The sequence below is a fragment of the Corvus brachyrhynchos genome, unplaced genomic scaffold, assembly GCF_000691975.1.
Source record: "Corvus brachyrhynchos isolate BGI_N302 unplaced genomic scaffold, ASM69197v1 scaffold126, whole genome shotgun sequence".
Lineage (NCBI taxonomy): Eukaryota > Metazoa > Chordata > Aves > Passeriformes > Corvidae > Corvus > Corvus brachyrhynchos.
In genome coordinates this window covers 8,837,468-8,856,003 of record NW_008239283.1, presented here as the reverse complement: position 1 = coordinate 8,856,003, position 18,536 = coordinate 8,837,468, and the positions used below count along the sequence as shown (strand labels likewise).

The 18,536-nt window shown below is 44.7% G+C and overlaps 1 protein-coding gene across 2 annotated transcripts in view; it reads left to right on the top strand.

Moving 5' to 3' along the window:
* The first annotated feature begins 7,120 nt into the window (after positions 1-7,120).
* SLC15A2 (solute carrier family 15 member 2) overlaps positions 7,121-18,536 on the top strand; it is a 73,192-nt gene continuing 61,776 nt past the window's right edge. The window contains exon 1 of one of the 2 annotated variants that reach the window (XM_017740191.1): positions 7,121-7,184. In XM_017740191.1, the coding sequence (XP_017595680.1) occupies positions 7,136-7,184 (49 nt within the window). In that variant the 5' untranslated portion in view covers positions 7,121-7,135. Of the gene's footprint in view, positions 7,185-17,994; positions 18,176-18,536 lie in introns of those variants that run through there. The other variant, XM_017740188.1, reaches the window with a different exon arrangement.

Sequence of the window (18,536 nt, the reverse complement as noted above, 5' to 3'; positions counted from 1 at the left end):
TTGTAGAGCCCTGGCCCTTGGGACAAGGCCCACATCTCTGTGAGCATCACCTCCCTAACCTGGACAAGGTGTGAAACCCCACCACAGCTCCCGAAGGCCAGCACTGCTTGTGTGGGGAGGCAGAGCTCTGCTGGAAAAGCCAGTGTAATCCTGCAACATGAAGTCACAGCTGGAGGCAACAGGCACATCCTTTGCTGGTATAAATCACCGTGACCTGATTGATTTCAGGGCCAACCTTGGTATTGAAGATGTCGCAAAAAGTTCTTTAGAAGGAGTCTTTAAAGAAATGTGTCCCCCTTGGTCTTCTGTTAACTTGCCTGTGATAATACATCTGCAGTTGCTATCACTGTAGAGCTTGCTCAGAAGAAGAAGAAAGAAAAAGAAAGATGAAGAGAGGCTGCTGTTCATCTTATTGACCGCTTATTCACTTCTTTAAAAGTAATTAGGAGTTTAATCAGAGTTTCTATGGATTTTTTGGGGAATCTGTAATTAAAATCTGCACAGTCAACTTGCATTATGTACTTAACTTTCTTCCAGAGCTGCTCCAATATCTTTAATATTCTCATGTCCTCTAATGGAAACTGTCAAGTACCTCAACATAAAAACGAGCAGCAAATCCCCTGCAACAGGCTGCCAAAATGAAGCCCCCAACAGTTTTTTTGTTGTGAGGAAAGGTCTGCTCTGTGATAACAGCCCAGGCTGTAGGTTAACAGGCCTGATTGACTCCAAGCTGATTTTTCTCTAATGAATAGAGATGTTTCTTTTCATCAGCATAGAGTGCAGTGTATGGAGAGGGGGAAGGGAAGCAGAAGGAAAAAAGCTGTCTGACTGTGTAGGGATGGAGCCAGTCTCTTGATAAGCTTTCAATTAAGAGCAGATTAAAATTAGGTTTATCTTCTCCTGAAAATGGCAATGACGTTAATATTATAATACAATGTAATAACTTAATAACCCAGTTGGAAGTGACTCACCCACATTGGAAAGATCACAATTTTGCTAGTTCTGGGAAGGTTAAGTGTGTCCATCCCTCATTCCTGCAGGTATGCCGGCACCCACGGGGAGATGGGAAGCTGGACAGTAATTCACAGCTTGGCTGCTTCTCCTCCCGGGAGGTTTGGTGTGACTGACAAGGGAGATTTATGGTGCAGAAGTGTGTGATGGATCCATGTGTAGAAACAAGTGTTGAGGCTCAGCAGAGTCCTCCACTGCTTGGTCCTCACTGCTTACTCAATCCCATTGCTCCACCAGGGACAGGACAAAGACCCAGAGCTTTGAGGTGTAGCAGCTGGTGTCTGGCATTGCAACTAAAAGATCCAGAGTCAAACACCCCCGGCTGGCTGTTCTCTAGTTCTCAGTCCAGCTCATCACATGTATTAAGGACTATGGAATCTGCTGGCCATAGCGGGGGTTTATTCGCTCTGTTCAGGTAAAGGAAATAAGTCTCCTGTGCCACAGGGGACTGTGTGTGAAAGTTGCCCTGTGCATTGTTTGCTCCCCTGAGCTCAGATGTTAACCCTGAAATTAACCCAGATTGTCGCCTGAGAAGAGCCTGACTTAGCTGGTGTCATGGAAGAGTGCAGCCGCTCGTTCTGCTCAGGCTGGATGATCTCAGATGTGCCATTTGGCTGCAGGGACAAAGCTGGTAAATCCATTCCTGCAATCAGGAGACCTGATTTGCCTGAGGATGATTTGCTCATCTCGTTTCACAGGATGATCAACACTAGCCTGTAACTTGTGTGTTGGACAAAGGACTTGAGTCTGTGGCCTGCAAGGTGTTTTATGCAGGAGGGTATAAAACACTTCTCCTCTCTTGTCATGAAGGTTGTCATCGTCATTGTCTTGGTCCAGAGCCTGAGCTTTAGCCATGAGAAGTGATCAGATTAAATTAGTTGTCTTAGTAGAGCCCTCAAGACCTCTAAATAATAAAGTGTAATGATATAGTTATTTTCAGCTGACAATGTCTAAGCACTTGAATAAGTTAGTGTGATTTTGTGTGCTGGCCACTCTGTTATGTGCTGGAGATTTTCTGCACTCCAGCATGTTCACGGCTTGCTTGTGTTCTTTAGTTTATTTAGCTGAGAACAATGAATTAAAGCAGCTTCCCAGTAAGACAAACACTTATCTGTGTCCAAATACGAAACCTTTCAGGGCAGTATTTACTCATTCCTGACCTTTAATGTGGGCCTAACCATTTACCTTTTGAGTGACTCACTGTGATTGACTGCAGGATGGGTCTGCTCAGTCCATTCCAGGTGCAGGGTGGACAAGTTCAGTGGTAAAGAAAGTAAAAAACAACAAAAAGCAACTGAACTAACAAGGAGCTGCCAGGAGAAAAAAGAAATGCCTGGAGAAAAAGACCAGATTTCTTTCCCTTGGCATTATAGGCTAGGATTTTTTTATCAACAAAATGGACTGTGTAGAAGTCTTTGGTGTTAAAATTCTAGCTTTAATTCAGAAATGTCTTTAATGCACTGAAAAGTCATCCCACAGAGAGTGACAGCCCAACAGTAATGTGGTCATGACTAACCCAGTTCCTTGTGATCTTCCCTTTCTCACTTCTGACCATGCAGCTGGGGATGTTAGAATGGGAAAAGAAAACTTTGCAGCCTTTCCAGTACTGCTTGAATACTCTTCTTCCTTAATTATTTGAGGATAGTGAAGGTAGAAGTTTCTTCTTTGGATTTATGCTATTTAGAATGTTAAGCTGTGGGCTGCTTTTGGGTACTTTTGTGTCACATCAGCCATGTCCCATGTCCAGTAGGAAAACTGCATAACTTTTTTAACACTGTCAAGGGAAAATTAAAAACATGGGGTATTTTGCAATACAAGTCTAATTTTTATTGTGGCAATGATATAGGCTATATTCTTGGTCTTTGGCCTGTATTATATTTGCCTCATTTTGAAGTAGTTATTTTTTAATAGTTTTCCATTGACTGACACAGGAGGCTACTTGTAAAATTATAATAGAGAAATTCAAATGCCACACTTCATAGAAAAAAAAGACATTCATGCTGAATATCATAAATAGGGAAATTTAGCCTTTGACAGCAAGAAGAAGCTCAGCTGATTGTGGATGTTTCTGAGGATGCTTTTTAGCTTTGTACCCTCTCAACAGCATAGCCAGGAATGGACCTCCTACTTGTGTGTGTGAAAGCTCCTTGTCTTTATTCCTGAGCAGCCAAGGCTAGACAAAATTGATAACTGTATTCAGTATTCAGTAAATGGTGTTTATTGTTGTGGGAAAAAATTAATTCCCTTTCTGGCAATGAAGAAGGTGTGACTTGTAAATAGAGGTCTGGGAGCAGTACTGTGCCTGCAGATACAGCGAGGGTTTGACAGAAAGGCAGCAGAGCTGGATTAGGTATGTGTTGGTGTGCAGGAGCAGAACAACCCTGTCAAAATGCAGACTCTGCTTGCTGGAGCCACTGCCCTGGATGAGACCCTGCAGAAAGGAGATACTGTGCAGTGTTCCTAGCCATGCTTGCTAAGAGGGGATTCTCCAAATTATATGGGACAGGAAAAGCATGCTGCCTAAAGCTTTGATATAATTTCAAATGTGAAGTATCTTTAAGAATAATGTCGTACTGGCCATGTTGTAGAGACTGAGATGCCCAGTAAGGCTTGTCACACAGGTCACAGCTGTTTTCCTTTGAATATTGGTTGTACACAGAGATAAGTGTTCTTCCCAAGCATCACCACTCACCTGGCATGCTTTTGCAGGTTTTCAGCTCTCGGGAGACTTTGCTCTGCTCTGATCTCCCACCTGGTGTTCTCTTTGTCATTAATTTCTTCTGCAAGAGAAGCACCTGAGCTACAAACTCAGAAGCTGGAAGAGCTGGAGGAGCAGTTGGGATTGTGTCACTTGCCCCTGAACATCTTTGGCTGCAGTTGGAGGCAGGCTGTTGATCAAAGTGGACACACATCTATCCTGGTAATTCTGGGTTTTTTAGTTATTCTTGTTTTGCTTACCCATCATTTCACCACCTGCTCTCTGTGCTGAGAAGTTGATTGAGGACATACCTTGGCCTCTTCCCTAATCTGAGCCTGGCAGCATCTATAGGTGGGATGTGGAGAGGGCAGTGAGCATTTCAGGTACTGGTCCTTGGCTGCCAGTTTATGCAGCAACCCCACTGGAGAAGCCTCCCTTTCTTGAATATAGGATTCTCACAGTAAGTGCAGATATTGTGGGTTGTTCCTTGTAGCATTTATCTCCCTGATGTGTGCAGCCAGCTCCCTGCCCGGAGCCTGGCAGGCCCACTACTTAGTTGGGATATAGATGTTTAGTCTGTTTTAATCTGATCCTCACAAACCAGTCCCAGAAGCCATTTCTGCTGCCTTCCTACCAGTGTCATGCAGTTTGTCAATACCCAGCCTGCTGCTGGGGATTTAAAAATGTATATGTGTATTTTTAACCCAGCAGTCTCTGCACTGAGCTCTTGGAGAGCAGAAACTGAAGGCTGTGTACAGGGAGGCGAAACTGGAAAAGGGAGGAAGATCCACCAGGATGCTTGCTGTCTCTGACCCCATTGAGGACCTGCTCAGAGCCCATGTCTTGTTTGGAGCCTGTCACCTCAGTCATTGGGGAGCTGCTGGAACAGGCTGGAAACAGGCTGGGAACAGGCTGTGCTAGCGCCAATGGTGCTACACAAAAAGGCATTCACAAATAACGAAGCTCTGGAACACCCTGAAAATAAGTGTCAGCAGCTTGAATTGGGGTCAGTTGTGCTGTGGTGAGAAGCAGGCTGGGCTGGGGAGCAGGGGAAAGACCTCCCCTTCTGCCTGCCTGGGAGAAGGGGCTTCCAAGGCAATGGGGAACACACCTGTTGAACACACCTGTTCGTGCTGACTGTCCCTGGGAAAGCCAGGCACTGACAGGGGTCCTTAACCCTGCTGCAGATCAGGGTCTGGTCACCCTGGTATTCTTCAGACCTCATGTAGATACCCAAAAAAAGCATCTTCCCATCTGCAGAGCTTGGCTTCCTGAGGCTGCTGCAGGCAAACAGATGCTGCCCACAGACCAGCAGTTCATGTAGCCTCCTGACTGTCTGCAATGCCCTGAGCAGCCATGGACAAGTTGCCACCTTGCTCTCTGCCTCAGTTTCCCCTTTTTATATCAGGATAATAATACCATGGGGAGGGAGGAGGTGAGTAAGAGTTTTTGTGTCACTATGGCTGTCACTGCCTGAGGGGCTGCTGCTGCCAGAGCGAGAAAGGAGGTTTGAGACTAAGGCAGAAGGATATTTGCCTTTGCCATTAAAGTAGTGGCTGTCTCTGGCCATGTGACAACACCTCTTAATGCTGTTCCCTTAAAAGAGGAAGGAGGATCCCCACAAGGTCCAGACAGCACCAGGGCTTTTTAAGCTTAGCTCTATACCAGCCAGCCCGTGGTCCCCCTTTGAAAATGTCATGTCTCTGGCTAAATGACACTCTTCAAGTTGAGTCCTAAGGACCCACCACAACAAGGTATGTAAAGCACTGGCTTTCCATAGGCTATGCTTGCTGCATGAGTCAACTTTGAGGAAAGAAGATCAGATTTTTAATGCTGAACTGAGTGGGAGCAAAGCCTGCTCCTGTCTCCCCAGTATTGAATAGCAACTCAGCTGCTAAAGGATTTTGCCAGCAAAATTGCTCTGAAGTGCTGTGTGTAGGGTTGAGCCACCAGTGCTACCTGCTGTAAGACACGAGGTGCAGACCTGAGAACATATGGGATGCAGTGTTGCTGTTCCCCACTGGAGTGGTTAGTAAGTATGCAGATACCAGCTGGACAAGTGTTCAGGATTCTTACAAGTGCAATCACCAAATGCTGTCTCCTGAAACCCCAGGGCTGCTTGGCAGTAAATTAAAGCAGAGAGCAGATGCCCATATGTTATTTCACTGGTCAAAAGTGGGGAGAACAAATTAAAGTGCCTATTTTAGCACTCTGACACAGCTGTGCTCTTCTCAAGCCAGTTCCTGAGAAGTCACCTATCCATGCTTGATGGAAGGGAAAGCATCTGGTATAGCAACAGCCAGTTAGCCAGAAGTGGAGGAGCTGGCCAAGGATGCCTGACTGGGAAATCCTTTTTCACCTTGGCAAAGACCAAGGGACAGATGTGAGCCCCAAACACTTCCCACTAAGCAGTGTTGGGTGCCTTTCATGGGACTGTTAAGTGCCCAGGTGAGAGGGGGCTGTGACCTATGCAACGGGGCATTTTAGGGCTCAGCTGCAGGGGGTGTCAGGTGCTGAGTAGCATTTGTTCACTGTTGATGATGACTCTGAGCTACCATCAGCAGAGTGAACTTGGCTGCAGGAACAATCTTCAGCTGCTTCCCTGCAAAGGCAGTCAGTTACTTAAAGAACCTGTAGTGGTTTTTAAACAGTATAGATATGTTAAATATATCGTGTTACTGTTAAGCCTTGGTGCACTCTGGAAATGCCTGGCATTCTTATTCTTCTGTCAGCAAAATAAGGTTGAGGAAGTTTAAGTGACCAGAATCCCAATAGATTCCAGCGTGAAGAGAAAGTGACACTTCAGTTTTAATAGATCCCAATAACCAAACCGATGAGAGGATGCAATCCCTCCCCATACATCTACATAGATGCTGAGCATATGTAACTGTTTCAGCATCTAAAATACTGTATAGCGATTCCAAGTGCTTTCTTTTAACCCCCTGCTTAGAGTGGTTTATATTTCACACGACATGACTTAATTAAATTAAGTCCAATTTACACCAAGTCTAAGCTGAAGTTTCCCTTATTTGATGTTTAGGAGCTTTCACTTTGGAGTAAGTTCAGCCTGTGATGTGCACGTTTGGGTGCTCCTGGGCTATTCCTATGTGGTCCAGAGATGGGAAAAATCACTCTATTAACAGATTTTAGTTTCCCAAGTGGTGTCTACCTGTCTCCTGAAAAAGTTCTCATGGATCCACAGTCAAAAGGTTGCACATGACCGTTATAAAGCGCTGACTGCTTTAAGACAAAGGAATAATTACTTTTCTTTTCCAGGTGAAAATAGGTCCCAAAGATGAAGTGCTTTATTGAAGGTCCCTCAGAAAATGTAAAGCAGACTCAGGAGATGAACCCAAGTCACCTGACATCCCACCTTAGCCAAACTGCCTACCTGCATTATGAGAAGTTTGGCAAGAAAGAAGGGTAATGAAGCTGCCCAGCTGCCTGGCAGAATGTCTCTGCTGCTATACAGCAGGTAATCCTTCAGATTTAAGAAATGGCATAACTTCTAAGGTGGAAATTTACAAAATATGTCATCTGAAGACATTGCCATGTTTAATGCATTTGCTGCCAATGATTTTCTTTCCCTTGCTATACTGTTTACAGAGCAGCTGGTGCAGAGCTGTTGAGCTTGCTATTGAAGATGAAAGGCTGGTTGTTTTTCAAAGTCTTTTGTGCCTGTTTGCTCCTAACTGGAGCTGTCAGTGTAGATGTTTTTTATTTCCTTTATCACTATAGGTCTGAAGTCCCTTCTTTAAAGATTTTCTCAATTCAAAGCAAGATTTCTTTTGCTCTAAGTCCCAAAAGACCTGAAGGGTCTTTGCTCTTTTGTTTGGACTGAAGACTCCACAGGCAATGCCAGTGCCTTCGAAGGGTTGTGGAAAACCTTTAACCTTGACAGCCAATGTCCCAGCTGAAGTCCTTTGATGAAGGCATGAGGAATTCAGTCTGTTCTATTAATTTCTGTGGCCTGGGAATGAGAACACCCCTCTTGAACTATAGAGATTCAATGAAAAACTTCCAGTGATTATTAATTAGTGGTGTTTACAATAGTAAATAAAGGATGGAGCTTTTCCCCTCAAAACAGCCACAAAGAGCATGTGTTAGGTGTTGCGGTGGCTAAGTTCACTTTACACCCCTCAAGTTGCCTTAAAAGTGGTCTCTCCTTACAACACTGTGCTAGAAAGTTCTCCCTTTGTCTAGATTCTGCTGGCCACTGGCCCTCTCCCCCTCCAATCCCTTTTCCCATTGGCCCCTGTTATGCCATTCAACCTTGCCTCTGCCCCCTGGCCCTCAGACGTTGGTTTTGGATGCTCTGCCCGCCTTTGGGCGTTTTCAGGATAAAATGGGCGCGGGCCTTCAGTTGTTGTTCTTTCTTGCCTGTCTTCCCTTCGGGGTGTTGCTGTTAAACGCCTCGGAATTGCATGCAGAGAGCCCCTCTTGCCTCCTTGTCCCCAGTTCATGCACACACTGCGGGTGTGTGTGAGCGGCTGTTCACAACCACCTGCCAAGGTGAGACTGTGTGCACGCCTAGGTGCTGGCAGAGCACCGCCTGAGCAATCCACGAGGGACCCAGCAGGGACAAACGTGGCATTGATCCTCCAAAGCCCTCACTTCTTTAGCTAGGTACAAACCCCCACAGGGATGCTCACTCAAATTGCTTAAAAGCCAAGTAATCAAGGCAGCAGAATCTTCCCCATTCCAAAACTGAGGCACTGACGTTATGGGAGGTCAAGTCATTTGCCCATCGTGACAGGAAAATAAGACAAAGCTGAGAACTGAAGCCAAGGTACCTTAATATCCTGATTTTCCTCTTGTGTGCCACCTCTCGTGCACTGAAATGGGCTGAATTACAGGATTTTCTCTCTTTTATACAGTCTGTTACTTTGGTGAGGGAGTTATCTTAGCAATCTCTCTGATCAGTCATTAAATCTGCATGATCTTACTGGAAATGTTTTAGCCAATGAGTTTCTCTCAGGGAAGGTCTGGTCTATAATGGCAGTCTGAAAGGCAGTCCCTGTGATGCCCATTTCAAGCATGCAGCCTTCCCACCCAGGCTGCACCACCAGGGTTATCAGTCACTCAAACCAATGCTCCTACACAGCAACATCACCCAACTGGAAAGCAAGTCTATGCAAATCTCATAATGAAGCTGTACTGAAAAGAGCTGGATCCTGAGTGCTCTCCAAAGTGCTCCTCATCAGTGCATTCAAGTGACTTTCTGACTGATGAAATGTTCTTCAGCTAAATGTGCTTTTCATTTTTATATGTGTTTTCTGTAAATGATCCACAAAAGTGGTTCCAACTGGTATTTTTCATGTTGCCCTCTTGCCCTGCTGCCAACTCCCTGTCCTTGCTGACTAGGGTATAGCCCTGGAGAGGAGCTGCAGCTGAGCTGTTTGTGAGCTATGTGGGATTGAAAAGCCCACAGTCCAGCCACTCTGATTTTAGCTGAATGAGGGAAAAACAGTCCCAAAGCCACCGTGTTCACAATGGCCAGAGCAGATCTTGCTGTTCTTGTTGAACAGTTGGAACACTGAGCAAGGGCTGAAGCAATACAGAGTGTGCTGAAACCAAAGGAGGAATATCTCCAGATGCATTTCCAGTTTTAATGTTTTCCACTTAGCAGAAATTGATGGCGCCTGGATGCTGGGAGATCCAAGCAACTCTCTGCTTGCTCATATAAAATGTTTTCTTCCTGGCTTATTTCTTAGGATAGTGTACACAGCAAAGACCTTGCAGAATGCACATGAACTTTCTTCTTTCTCCTCCTTTGCTGTTCATGATTACCCATTAGAGAACTGAGATTAGGGATGCATGAATGTGAGGAGGGTGACATTGCTGCCAAAGAAAACTTGTGTTCTACATCTCGACTATCAGGTCACCTGAGAACTGTGTAAAGAGTAACCAAAATGCATATAGTTATCACTGAAGGTGACTGGCTCTTAGTAGGGCATGTAGTTCATACTCTCACCGTTATATTTAGAAAAATTGCACAATATCAGCACAAAAAAACATTTACCAAACCCAAAAGATAACAGCAGTCACATGATAAGTCTGTTCACAGCTGGAAAGTTAATGTGAATCTTACATTCTAGAGCATTGCCCTCACTTGGCTTTGTCAAACAGCCTGATCTAAGAATGGCATGAATTCTATACCTGATTCTGTCACCAACTTCGCTGATTTTTATTCTAAAAAAGGTCTGTTGATTTTTATTTTGTAAATTTTAACCTCCTCAAAAAATATCCCAAATGCACTAAATATATCATCTCTTGCCACAGAACCCTTTTTGGCTTGATAATTAAGAGATTGGTCACCCCCTAGCAACAGACATAAAAGTTTAAACTGTTCTCTGTACTAATGCAATAAAAGTGGGTTTACTTTTACAGTGGTAATTTTAGCAGCAGTCTAAATCAACACCCTGTTGATAATCAGACAAATCTTCCTTTAAAGAGAAATACAGTGCAAGTGAGCTTGTTAGTATTATGGGCACATTATTGTCTCTACTTTCCTCAATCAGCTTTTATTCATGCTTTTACAATAGGTGTAAATTTTTATATTTCCTTAGGCAAGGAGAAGAATGAACTGAACATCTAGAAGATTACTTAAAATAGGTTATGGTGATAAGAAATAGACAATCCTGTACAATGTTGAAAAGGTCAATGGATTAGAGTGCTGATTTCTGCAAATGGGCAGCTCTGCTCTGCTGGGGCTGGCAGGCAGCTGAAAAAGAAAAAAAATGGCTGGGGGGGTGTTCAAAATCTGGTGGGGTGTTTTCTGTATGGATGTCTTAGGGAATTTGGAAGGCAGAATGGTGGGGAAACATTTCTGGAGTATGAGGCACAGCCAGTGGGTGAATGGCGTCTGAAAGAGAAATCGTGTTGTGTGAGGTTGAGGACTTGCTCCTGTGTCAGACCGAGGCTCCCTCAGCTGTGCCTTGTCTTCATCCCTCAGTCCTGGTCTGCCTTGTGACCAGGTATAGGAGAAGTGAGGAAGACCAGGGAAGTGGCTTTGTGCCTTTGTGTGTGATACAGTGACAAACACTGCTTTGGGCTGGATGCTCTCAAGCAGTACCAAAAATGTAGGGCAACCAGTTTTATTTTTACATTCTCTTGACAATGTTGCTTTAAAAAGTTGGAAGAAATCAGTGAGATATTTCTGGGCTAAAATTTCATGAGTACTCATGTCAAGGACATGCTTATTACTCCACATGACTCTTTCCAAACTGCACTGGTTCAGACCAGCGATGGTGGCTGCTCACACTTGCACTGCTTCCAACTCAGAACTTTTGTTTTTCTTGTTTTCTAAGTGCAGCTAAAGGAGTCTGGGTCAGCCAAAAGATGCCCATCATGCCTCTCTGTGGAAACTAGATGGATTTATGCTTGTGGTTGATCTGAGAATCACTCCTTTCCTTATATCAGGACTGTAATTCCTGTTGGCTCCAAGGAGAATCTGTTCAGTTGAATATCTAGACAGACATGTTAAATATGATCCTTTCTGCTCCTTTAATATCTGGAGAGTCCCTTGCTGTCCTCTTCTGAACCAAGACCACTCCTAACTCAGTTTGAATGCTCCATGCAATGTGTTGCTCATGCCTGACTAGGGACAGCTGTTCTATGTGAATGGCTGCACAGCAGAAAATGCTGTGGTCCTGAGCCTGGCCCATCTCAGATAGGAGTCACTGCCCTGTGTTTTTCTTTCAAGCCACCCTCCCATCTGACTGCTGTTTTGTAAACTCATGAAATTTGGTTGCAAAGTGCTATCATTCCAATTTTCAAGCAAAAGGAGAGAAATGGTGGTGCCAGATTCAGTGCAGCATTAATTGAAGGTGGTGACGTGCATTACATTATTGTTGGCCTTTTTATCTCTGGTCCTTTCTTTTTTTTTATGGCTAGCAAGATGACAGTAAGTCAGCTCAGGCTGACTGCTCCTTGCCTGAAGGGCCATGAGAGTGTTTCAAGAGATGGGTTTGTGATGGCCTCTCAGACATTTTAAATGTTAGGCCTTGTATGTTTGCCAGAATGGAAGATTCCTCATAAATCAGTTCTTAACAGAGCAACTTCAGATCCTATGGTAGAAACAGCCTCCTTTTCAACCAATAGGGATGGATTCAGCCATGATCTGGCTTCTCAGGCCTGATCAAATTTGCAGGAATACCCATTTCCCTGAGCAGGGCCTGCACCTTCTTTAGTTGCTTAGTCAAATGGTTCTCCTAATAATGATAGGATGGGTATAGCAGCCTGGTTTGCCTTGTCCTGGAGACCTGTGTCTCCAGACACTCTTACCTCATATTTTCTGCAGTCAATGACAGATGGGCATGACTTTGATATCTGCTTGTTTATTTCTTGGGAAGTCAAATGGAATCAGTAGCTCATTTTAGGTGGGCTGCTGGATTGCTGCTGAAAGACACTGCAACTGTACCTTGTTACCAGTGGCGAAATGCAGGGCTGATTACCTTACCCAGCAGGGCTAGAATGAGCATAGAGGCTTCCACAGCTGATGGAAGGGAAAAAGACCAGGGAACGAGAATCTGTGGATCAATGGCCTTTCACATACTGAAGAACAGAGAGGCAAATCCATCTGTCAGCTGATAGCCCATCACCATGGTTCTGGAGTGACTCAGAGGACAGGCACTCTCCAGCTTCATGCTGGGAGCAAAAGATTCATTGAGCTTCTGTTGCATGCCCTGAAGCCAAAGAGTATTTATTTCATGGACAACTCAGTGCTAGGAGTGACTTTTCATATCATATCCTTTGGGGCAGGTGCTTGGCTCTGGTGCTTTGTGTAAGCCCGACCTTTGTCTTGGTTTTGGCTTTCATTTGCCTTCCCATTTCTGGCTCACCTTGGTTCATCACATGTCAAATTACTTTCATCCTTGCTGCCTGCCAGGGTAGAGCAGAAGGTGCTGCACACACAGCTTTTATTGGCGGGGGACACGGGGGAGGTCAGACCAGAGGGCTCAAAGGGTTTTCATGCTGGGAGCAAAAGATTCATTGAGCTTCTGTTGCATGCCCTGAAGCCAAAGAGTATTTATTTCATGGACAACTCAGTGCTAGGAGTGACTTTTCATATCATATCCTTTGGGGCAGGTGCTTGGCTCTGGTGCTTTGTGTAAGCCCGACCTTTGTCTTGGTTTTGGCTTTCATTTGCCTTCCCATTTCTGGCTCACCTTGGTTCATCACATGTCAAATTACTTTCATCCTTGCTGCCTGCCAGGGTAGAGCAGAAGGTGCTGCACACACAGCTTTTATTGGCGGATACAGCTGTGCAGTCCAAGCCAGTGGTCTCAAAGGTTTTTCCTTACCTGTAAGCAGGCAGGGAGCCTGGTGCCTTCAACGGTTCTTGCCTAAGAAAGCCCTTTGTGACTTGTCGTGCAGCACGGTGTTAAGTGATGTAGACCTGCCTCTCTCCAGGCCATCTATCCAGCCTCAGATGGAGGAGAGGAGCTGGTTACTGTGTCATCTAAGCTATGTCTGGCCATCCTGCCATTTGGCTAGACCTGCTGCCCCTTGTTGGCTTGCACATGAAAACCAACTGCCTCAGGCAGCCACCCAATGCATCTGCCATAGCTTTCATTTGCATGACCAGAGTCTTCTATTCTGTGTGAATGGGGCTGACCAACATCAGGAAAATCTCTCTACCATCAGGATCTGTTGTAAAGGGCAAGTGACCAAGTACTCCAATAGCGCGGCTGTAGAGCAGAATTTAGCAAGCCATGGCTCTGCTCTGGCATGGTTGCCTTTGAGCTTTAAGCTCAAATGAGTTGGGCTCCTTCCCCATTTAAAACCACCTGAATCCACTGTGTCCAGCAGTCATGGTATCTGTCACACAGGCAGTTTTTTTGGGTGGCCTTGACTGCAAATTCAGTGGCTTTGGCAGCCAGCACATAGCTGAGGTATCTTAGAGTCTGCTCCAGCGAGGGAGGGCTGGATAGGGTGCACAGGTGGGGCATATCTGGCCCATGCAGGTGGCAAATAGCCACCCTTTTTGCCCTGCCCTTCCGTAACAGTAAACACAACTCCAGAGCTCGACCTTGGCTAACTGGAAAATGAGCTACATTCACTGAAGAGGCAGCTGAGGCAGGGTAAACAAGTGTTACCACTCACTGGCAATTTCCTGCCTCACTGCATGTGGTTTGTCTGGGCCAGTGCTCAATTAGTGAGGTGCAGAAATGGAAGGAAAGTGCACTGGCAGTGGAGTTTCTCTAGAAGATCTGGAAATTTAAGTCTTAGGGACTTAAAGATGCACATTTCCACCTCACCAGAATGTCTGAGATTTAGAAAATCCTCCTATCCTGAGGCAGAACAAACTGGCTGTATTTCGAAAAGAATGAAAACATGAAAAATATGGCCTGAGTCAGTCAAAATGTTTTTGACATGTTTTATTTCAATTGTAAGCTTTTATGATGTGTTTGCAGATTTTTTATCTACAACAACTAAAATCTTTGACATATTTGAATGATGCTGAAATTTCATTCTCTCTCTGATTTCTTTATATAAAGACAATCTTCTCAATTCCTTTCCCCTGCAAGTCCACATTTTTCACTGGTTTAAGTGAATCCCTACTTCCTGCTTAAAGTAAAAATCAGTTGGTATAATGTAAATCTGCTTGATTCAATTAGAAAGAGCTTTTGAGGAGCAAATTCAGGGAAATTATCTCTTGTATGATAAATGGTGCCAAAGAGGTTACCACTGGATATAAAATTAACCCCAAAACTAGTTCTTCCTATCTTCTCGCTCAGTTTTAAATGCTGTCTTTGTAATTCTGTCTTTGGTTTGAGTCAGGAAATCACTGTAAAAAGCCTCACAAAGCACCTGGAGACCATTTGATTGTGAGGCAGCAAACAGAAATGAACATCCCCAGGTTTTACAGTCCTAACTGCAAGCAAAGACATTAACTTCTCATCCACTGACAGTTGATTCCAAATCCCTCTAAAGGGCTTCAAGAAAATGTGTGTTATTGAGCTTTATCCTCAGCTAAGTCTCCCCTCATACTAGGTCTTGTAGCTACTTGACTACAACTTCATCATGGTGTGTCACCTGCTGCCTCCTCCAATGCTGTCAGAATGAACTGTCTGGATGTACACATATTCATCTGTATTTTGATGATATGTGACCTGTAATTGTTCGAACAGTTCACCCTGAGGAGGGTTGAATTGAGGTGCAAGGGAAGCAGCCCTGCCTGGCCAAGATACAGCACAGGAAATCTCTGCTGTAACTAGCAGTAACAAACCACAGCAATTACCCAATTGAAGCTAAGCCTGTCTTTAATCAAGACAGTCAAGTTAAGAGGCCCTCGGGATTTTCGTGAGAAGGAGGAAGTCCTAATCATTGCAAAGGGAATTGCTCCTTTTTATACCAGGTTTGAAGTTGCCCCCAAACTTGCAGATGCTAATTTCAAAAAAGAGAATCATTAGTTTTTAATAAAGAATTTGCTCCTTGGGAGGTGTGGGGATGGACTGAAAGCATTTCTCTATACAGTTTAGAGTTCATTAGTGCACCCATCAGGGAAAATGTGCGAGAAAAGTGAAATCAGATGAATATTCCTTATTCAACCTCCAAACCAGTAATTTGGAAAAAAAAAAATTTCTTCTAAATCTGAGTTCCAGGTGACTGCTTTTTATCTGAGCTCCATTAAATTATTCCCCTGCTAAATTCTCATGAAATAGGCTTTTTGCTCCAGCAGACTCTGACTCCCTGAGACCATTTTGAAAGCAAAACATTCTGTTTTTATTAGTAATGATCCATCTTCCACCCTGGTGCTATGAGGGGCTTGAGGAAGGTGTTTGTGCCTAGGTGTCAATTTTCTGCACTGTATCCCTATTTTGTTCACTGACATGGAGACAGGCAGGGTGAGCTGGTTCCTGCTTGTCTCCCTGGCTGTGGGTAGCACTGGGATACAATAGAAAGTCATGAGAGCACCTGGCAGTGATTCTGCCTCCAGACAAGTCAAGAGGCACCGCTTCTGGCCTCACACTCACTGCTCAGGCTTGTAGCTAAATCCCTCTCAGCCTCGTTCCCACTGCAGTGTGAGACTGCGGAGAGGAGAGTCTCTTCAGTCTCAGCTATGGTAATTTCTTCCTTCCTTGGTTGTCCCATGTGATTCATTCCCAGGTTTTATTTCTATGTGGCAACCACCAGACACAATTTTTCTGCAGGCTCCTGTTTATTCTGGACTTGCACATGGCAAGTTTCCTACACAGCTCTTTTTAAAAACACAGATTTATTTGCTTTTACTGACTCTGGTCAAAGCAGCTATTCTGAAATCCCATAGGGATGGAGCATTATGGGCAGACAAATGTGATGAGCTGGAGCTGCTTCACATACCAAGTGCAGCTGGTTGAAAATAGCCTTGACCTTTTTATAAGCAGAAGTGTTGTCCAGCCCTGTTTTCACTGACCTGACATTAATGTGCTGAGGGGACTGGGCAGAACTGCCTCAACATTTCCCAGGTGGTCTTTTCTTGGGGTATGTTTGTCTTGACAGATTTCTTCCTGTGCATGAACTCTGAGGCAGAAGGAATCTTTGTAAAAGATTTTGTATTACTGTCTATGATTTTTATGGCAAATTGAGCTCCCTTCATGTTGTTTTGCTTCCCTTCTTTCCTCTCCTTGGTGACCTCACAGCCATTAGTGCCTGAATTCCAGCCTTTAGGTACCTCATTTTCTCTCTCTGCTCTGAGGAAGGCTCCATATCCATGACCCAGCATATGAGGCTTGGATGCTTGTTACTGCAGTCTGAAGGGCTGTTCACATGGCATGAAGAGACTTGGACCTATCTAGGTGTGTAGAAGATCCCAGAAGTCTGGGATTCCCTGCCAGAAGCAGCAGTGGAAACAAGAAGCTTGGTTTAGGGCTTCCAGGCTCCTGCCTCTATGCTGGGAAGCCTGGAAGCTCCCATATTCCAAGGATTTGCAGGGTCCTCACTGTGGGAATGAGGTGGATTTCCTGAGCAGCTAGAGGCTACTGAGGTCTGTGACTCAGATATCCTCACTCCAGTGCAGTCCTACTGACATCCAAGGAGGAGATTCTTCCTATCTAGCCATTTTACTGCAGGTTTGGCTTCACAGGCAATGCAGAGCCTAGGTGAGAGGAGAATCAGGCCTTTCATCTCAAGGGATGCAATGGCATTTTATCATGTCCTCTGAATTATTCTGCCACAAGCATCTTGAATGTCTGGTTTATCTCCTCTAAAATGATCCGTACGCTGCTCATCAATCATCCTTATTTCACAACTAACATGCCACAGGTGGTTCAGCAACCTGAGCATTTGGACTGAAATAATTGTATTTTCTAGAGCTCAGTGCCTGAACCAGGGGGAAGCTGCTGGTGCATTAGAGATGTTTGGGTGCTGTGGAGATGGGGCATGGGGTGCTTGGGTGGATGGCCGGTCAGCCACGTGTGTCAGGCTCTGTCCTCCTGCATGCCAGCTCTCAGGAGCAGCAGATTTCAGCTTTGCAGTAGATTATGAAGGCAAGACTGAAGCAAGTGAAAACTTGTTTTCTTTCTCAGTTAAAGAAGTCAAGGTTACTTTGCCTTAGAAACATAGGCCTACCTGCCTGGCTTGCTCCTATTTCTCTGCAACCTGGACATGAATGGCAAAGTGATTCTTGCATGTGTGGAAATTGGGGATGCCTGAGAAATATTCAGCACTCACAGGAGGACTGCCTTTTTGGAGAAGCTGCTTGTCATTCACCAAAGCCTAAACCTAATTTTAGGCATTTAGCTGAATATGAACTCTTGAAAACATATGACATCAATTCTGCTTACTGATCAGTTTTGGTAAGTTGGCTTGATGTAGTCAAATCCTTTGAGTTGCTTTCCATTCCCCAATAGGGAATGTGAAAAAAGGAGGAAAACTCTAGGGCTGAGATAGACTAGGTCTGGCCAAGCTAGGTCCAGTGTACCTGTTTTAGCTGTCTATCCTCGCTGTAGGACCAGCTCTTTCTTTAGGACCGCTGCTCTGGAACACGTGCAAGTTGGGAAGAGACCTCACCAATAACTCTGCACTTACAAAGCTGCTGGGTGGTACAGAAAATGCAAATGACTACCCTGAAATACACGAAATGATGAAATAAAGAGTTAATGAATCCTCAAGAAGCTTTTAGTTTGCATAGAGAAATCAGAGAAGGGAGGTTCACCAGTACATTTCTCTGGCCAAACCCACAGATGAAGATTAACTGAAGGTCTCCAGGGACAACAAACAGAACAATGTTACTGTGAGGCCAAGAGTTTGTTTTGCCATTTGTTCTCTGTACATTACCATGGAATACAAGTGCTGCTGTGGATACAAGAAGAAATAACCTTATATTCATACCCTGCATTTATCTTGGACACATCCTGAAGTTTAAACAGGTCATAGTGCTCTTCTTTTCACTGGACCACTTCACTGCTTTCTCCATGGAAATCCCTCCATCTGGGGACACTCTGCCGACACCTTTGTTTGAGACTGCCCACAGAGATTTCCGTAAGTAACCTGCTTGGATTGTGTTCCTGTTCCTTCCGTGTTCCCTGGCTGGGAGTGCTCGAGCAGACAGACGTCGTGTGCGGAATGTTGGTGGGAGTGGGCTGTTTTGAGGCAATCATCCAGAATATCCATGCAAGAGCTTCAGAATGAGAGTTGTGCAAATCTGCGCTGCAAACCTGTTTCTAAGATGTACGCTCATCCAGGTGGAAATCTGGGAAGCATACAATGTAACCTACGTGTCCTGTTGTGCCTGCTTCTATTGCAGATCACTAATGCTGTTAAGTACCTGAAATGGTTTGCACTATGTGACAAATTGTTCTGAAAAACATATAAGCCTAAGGAAAAAACACCCCTGCTCATG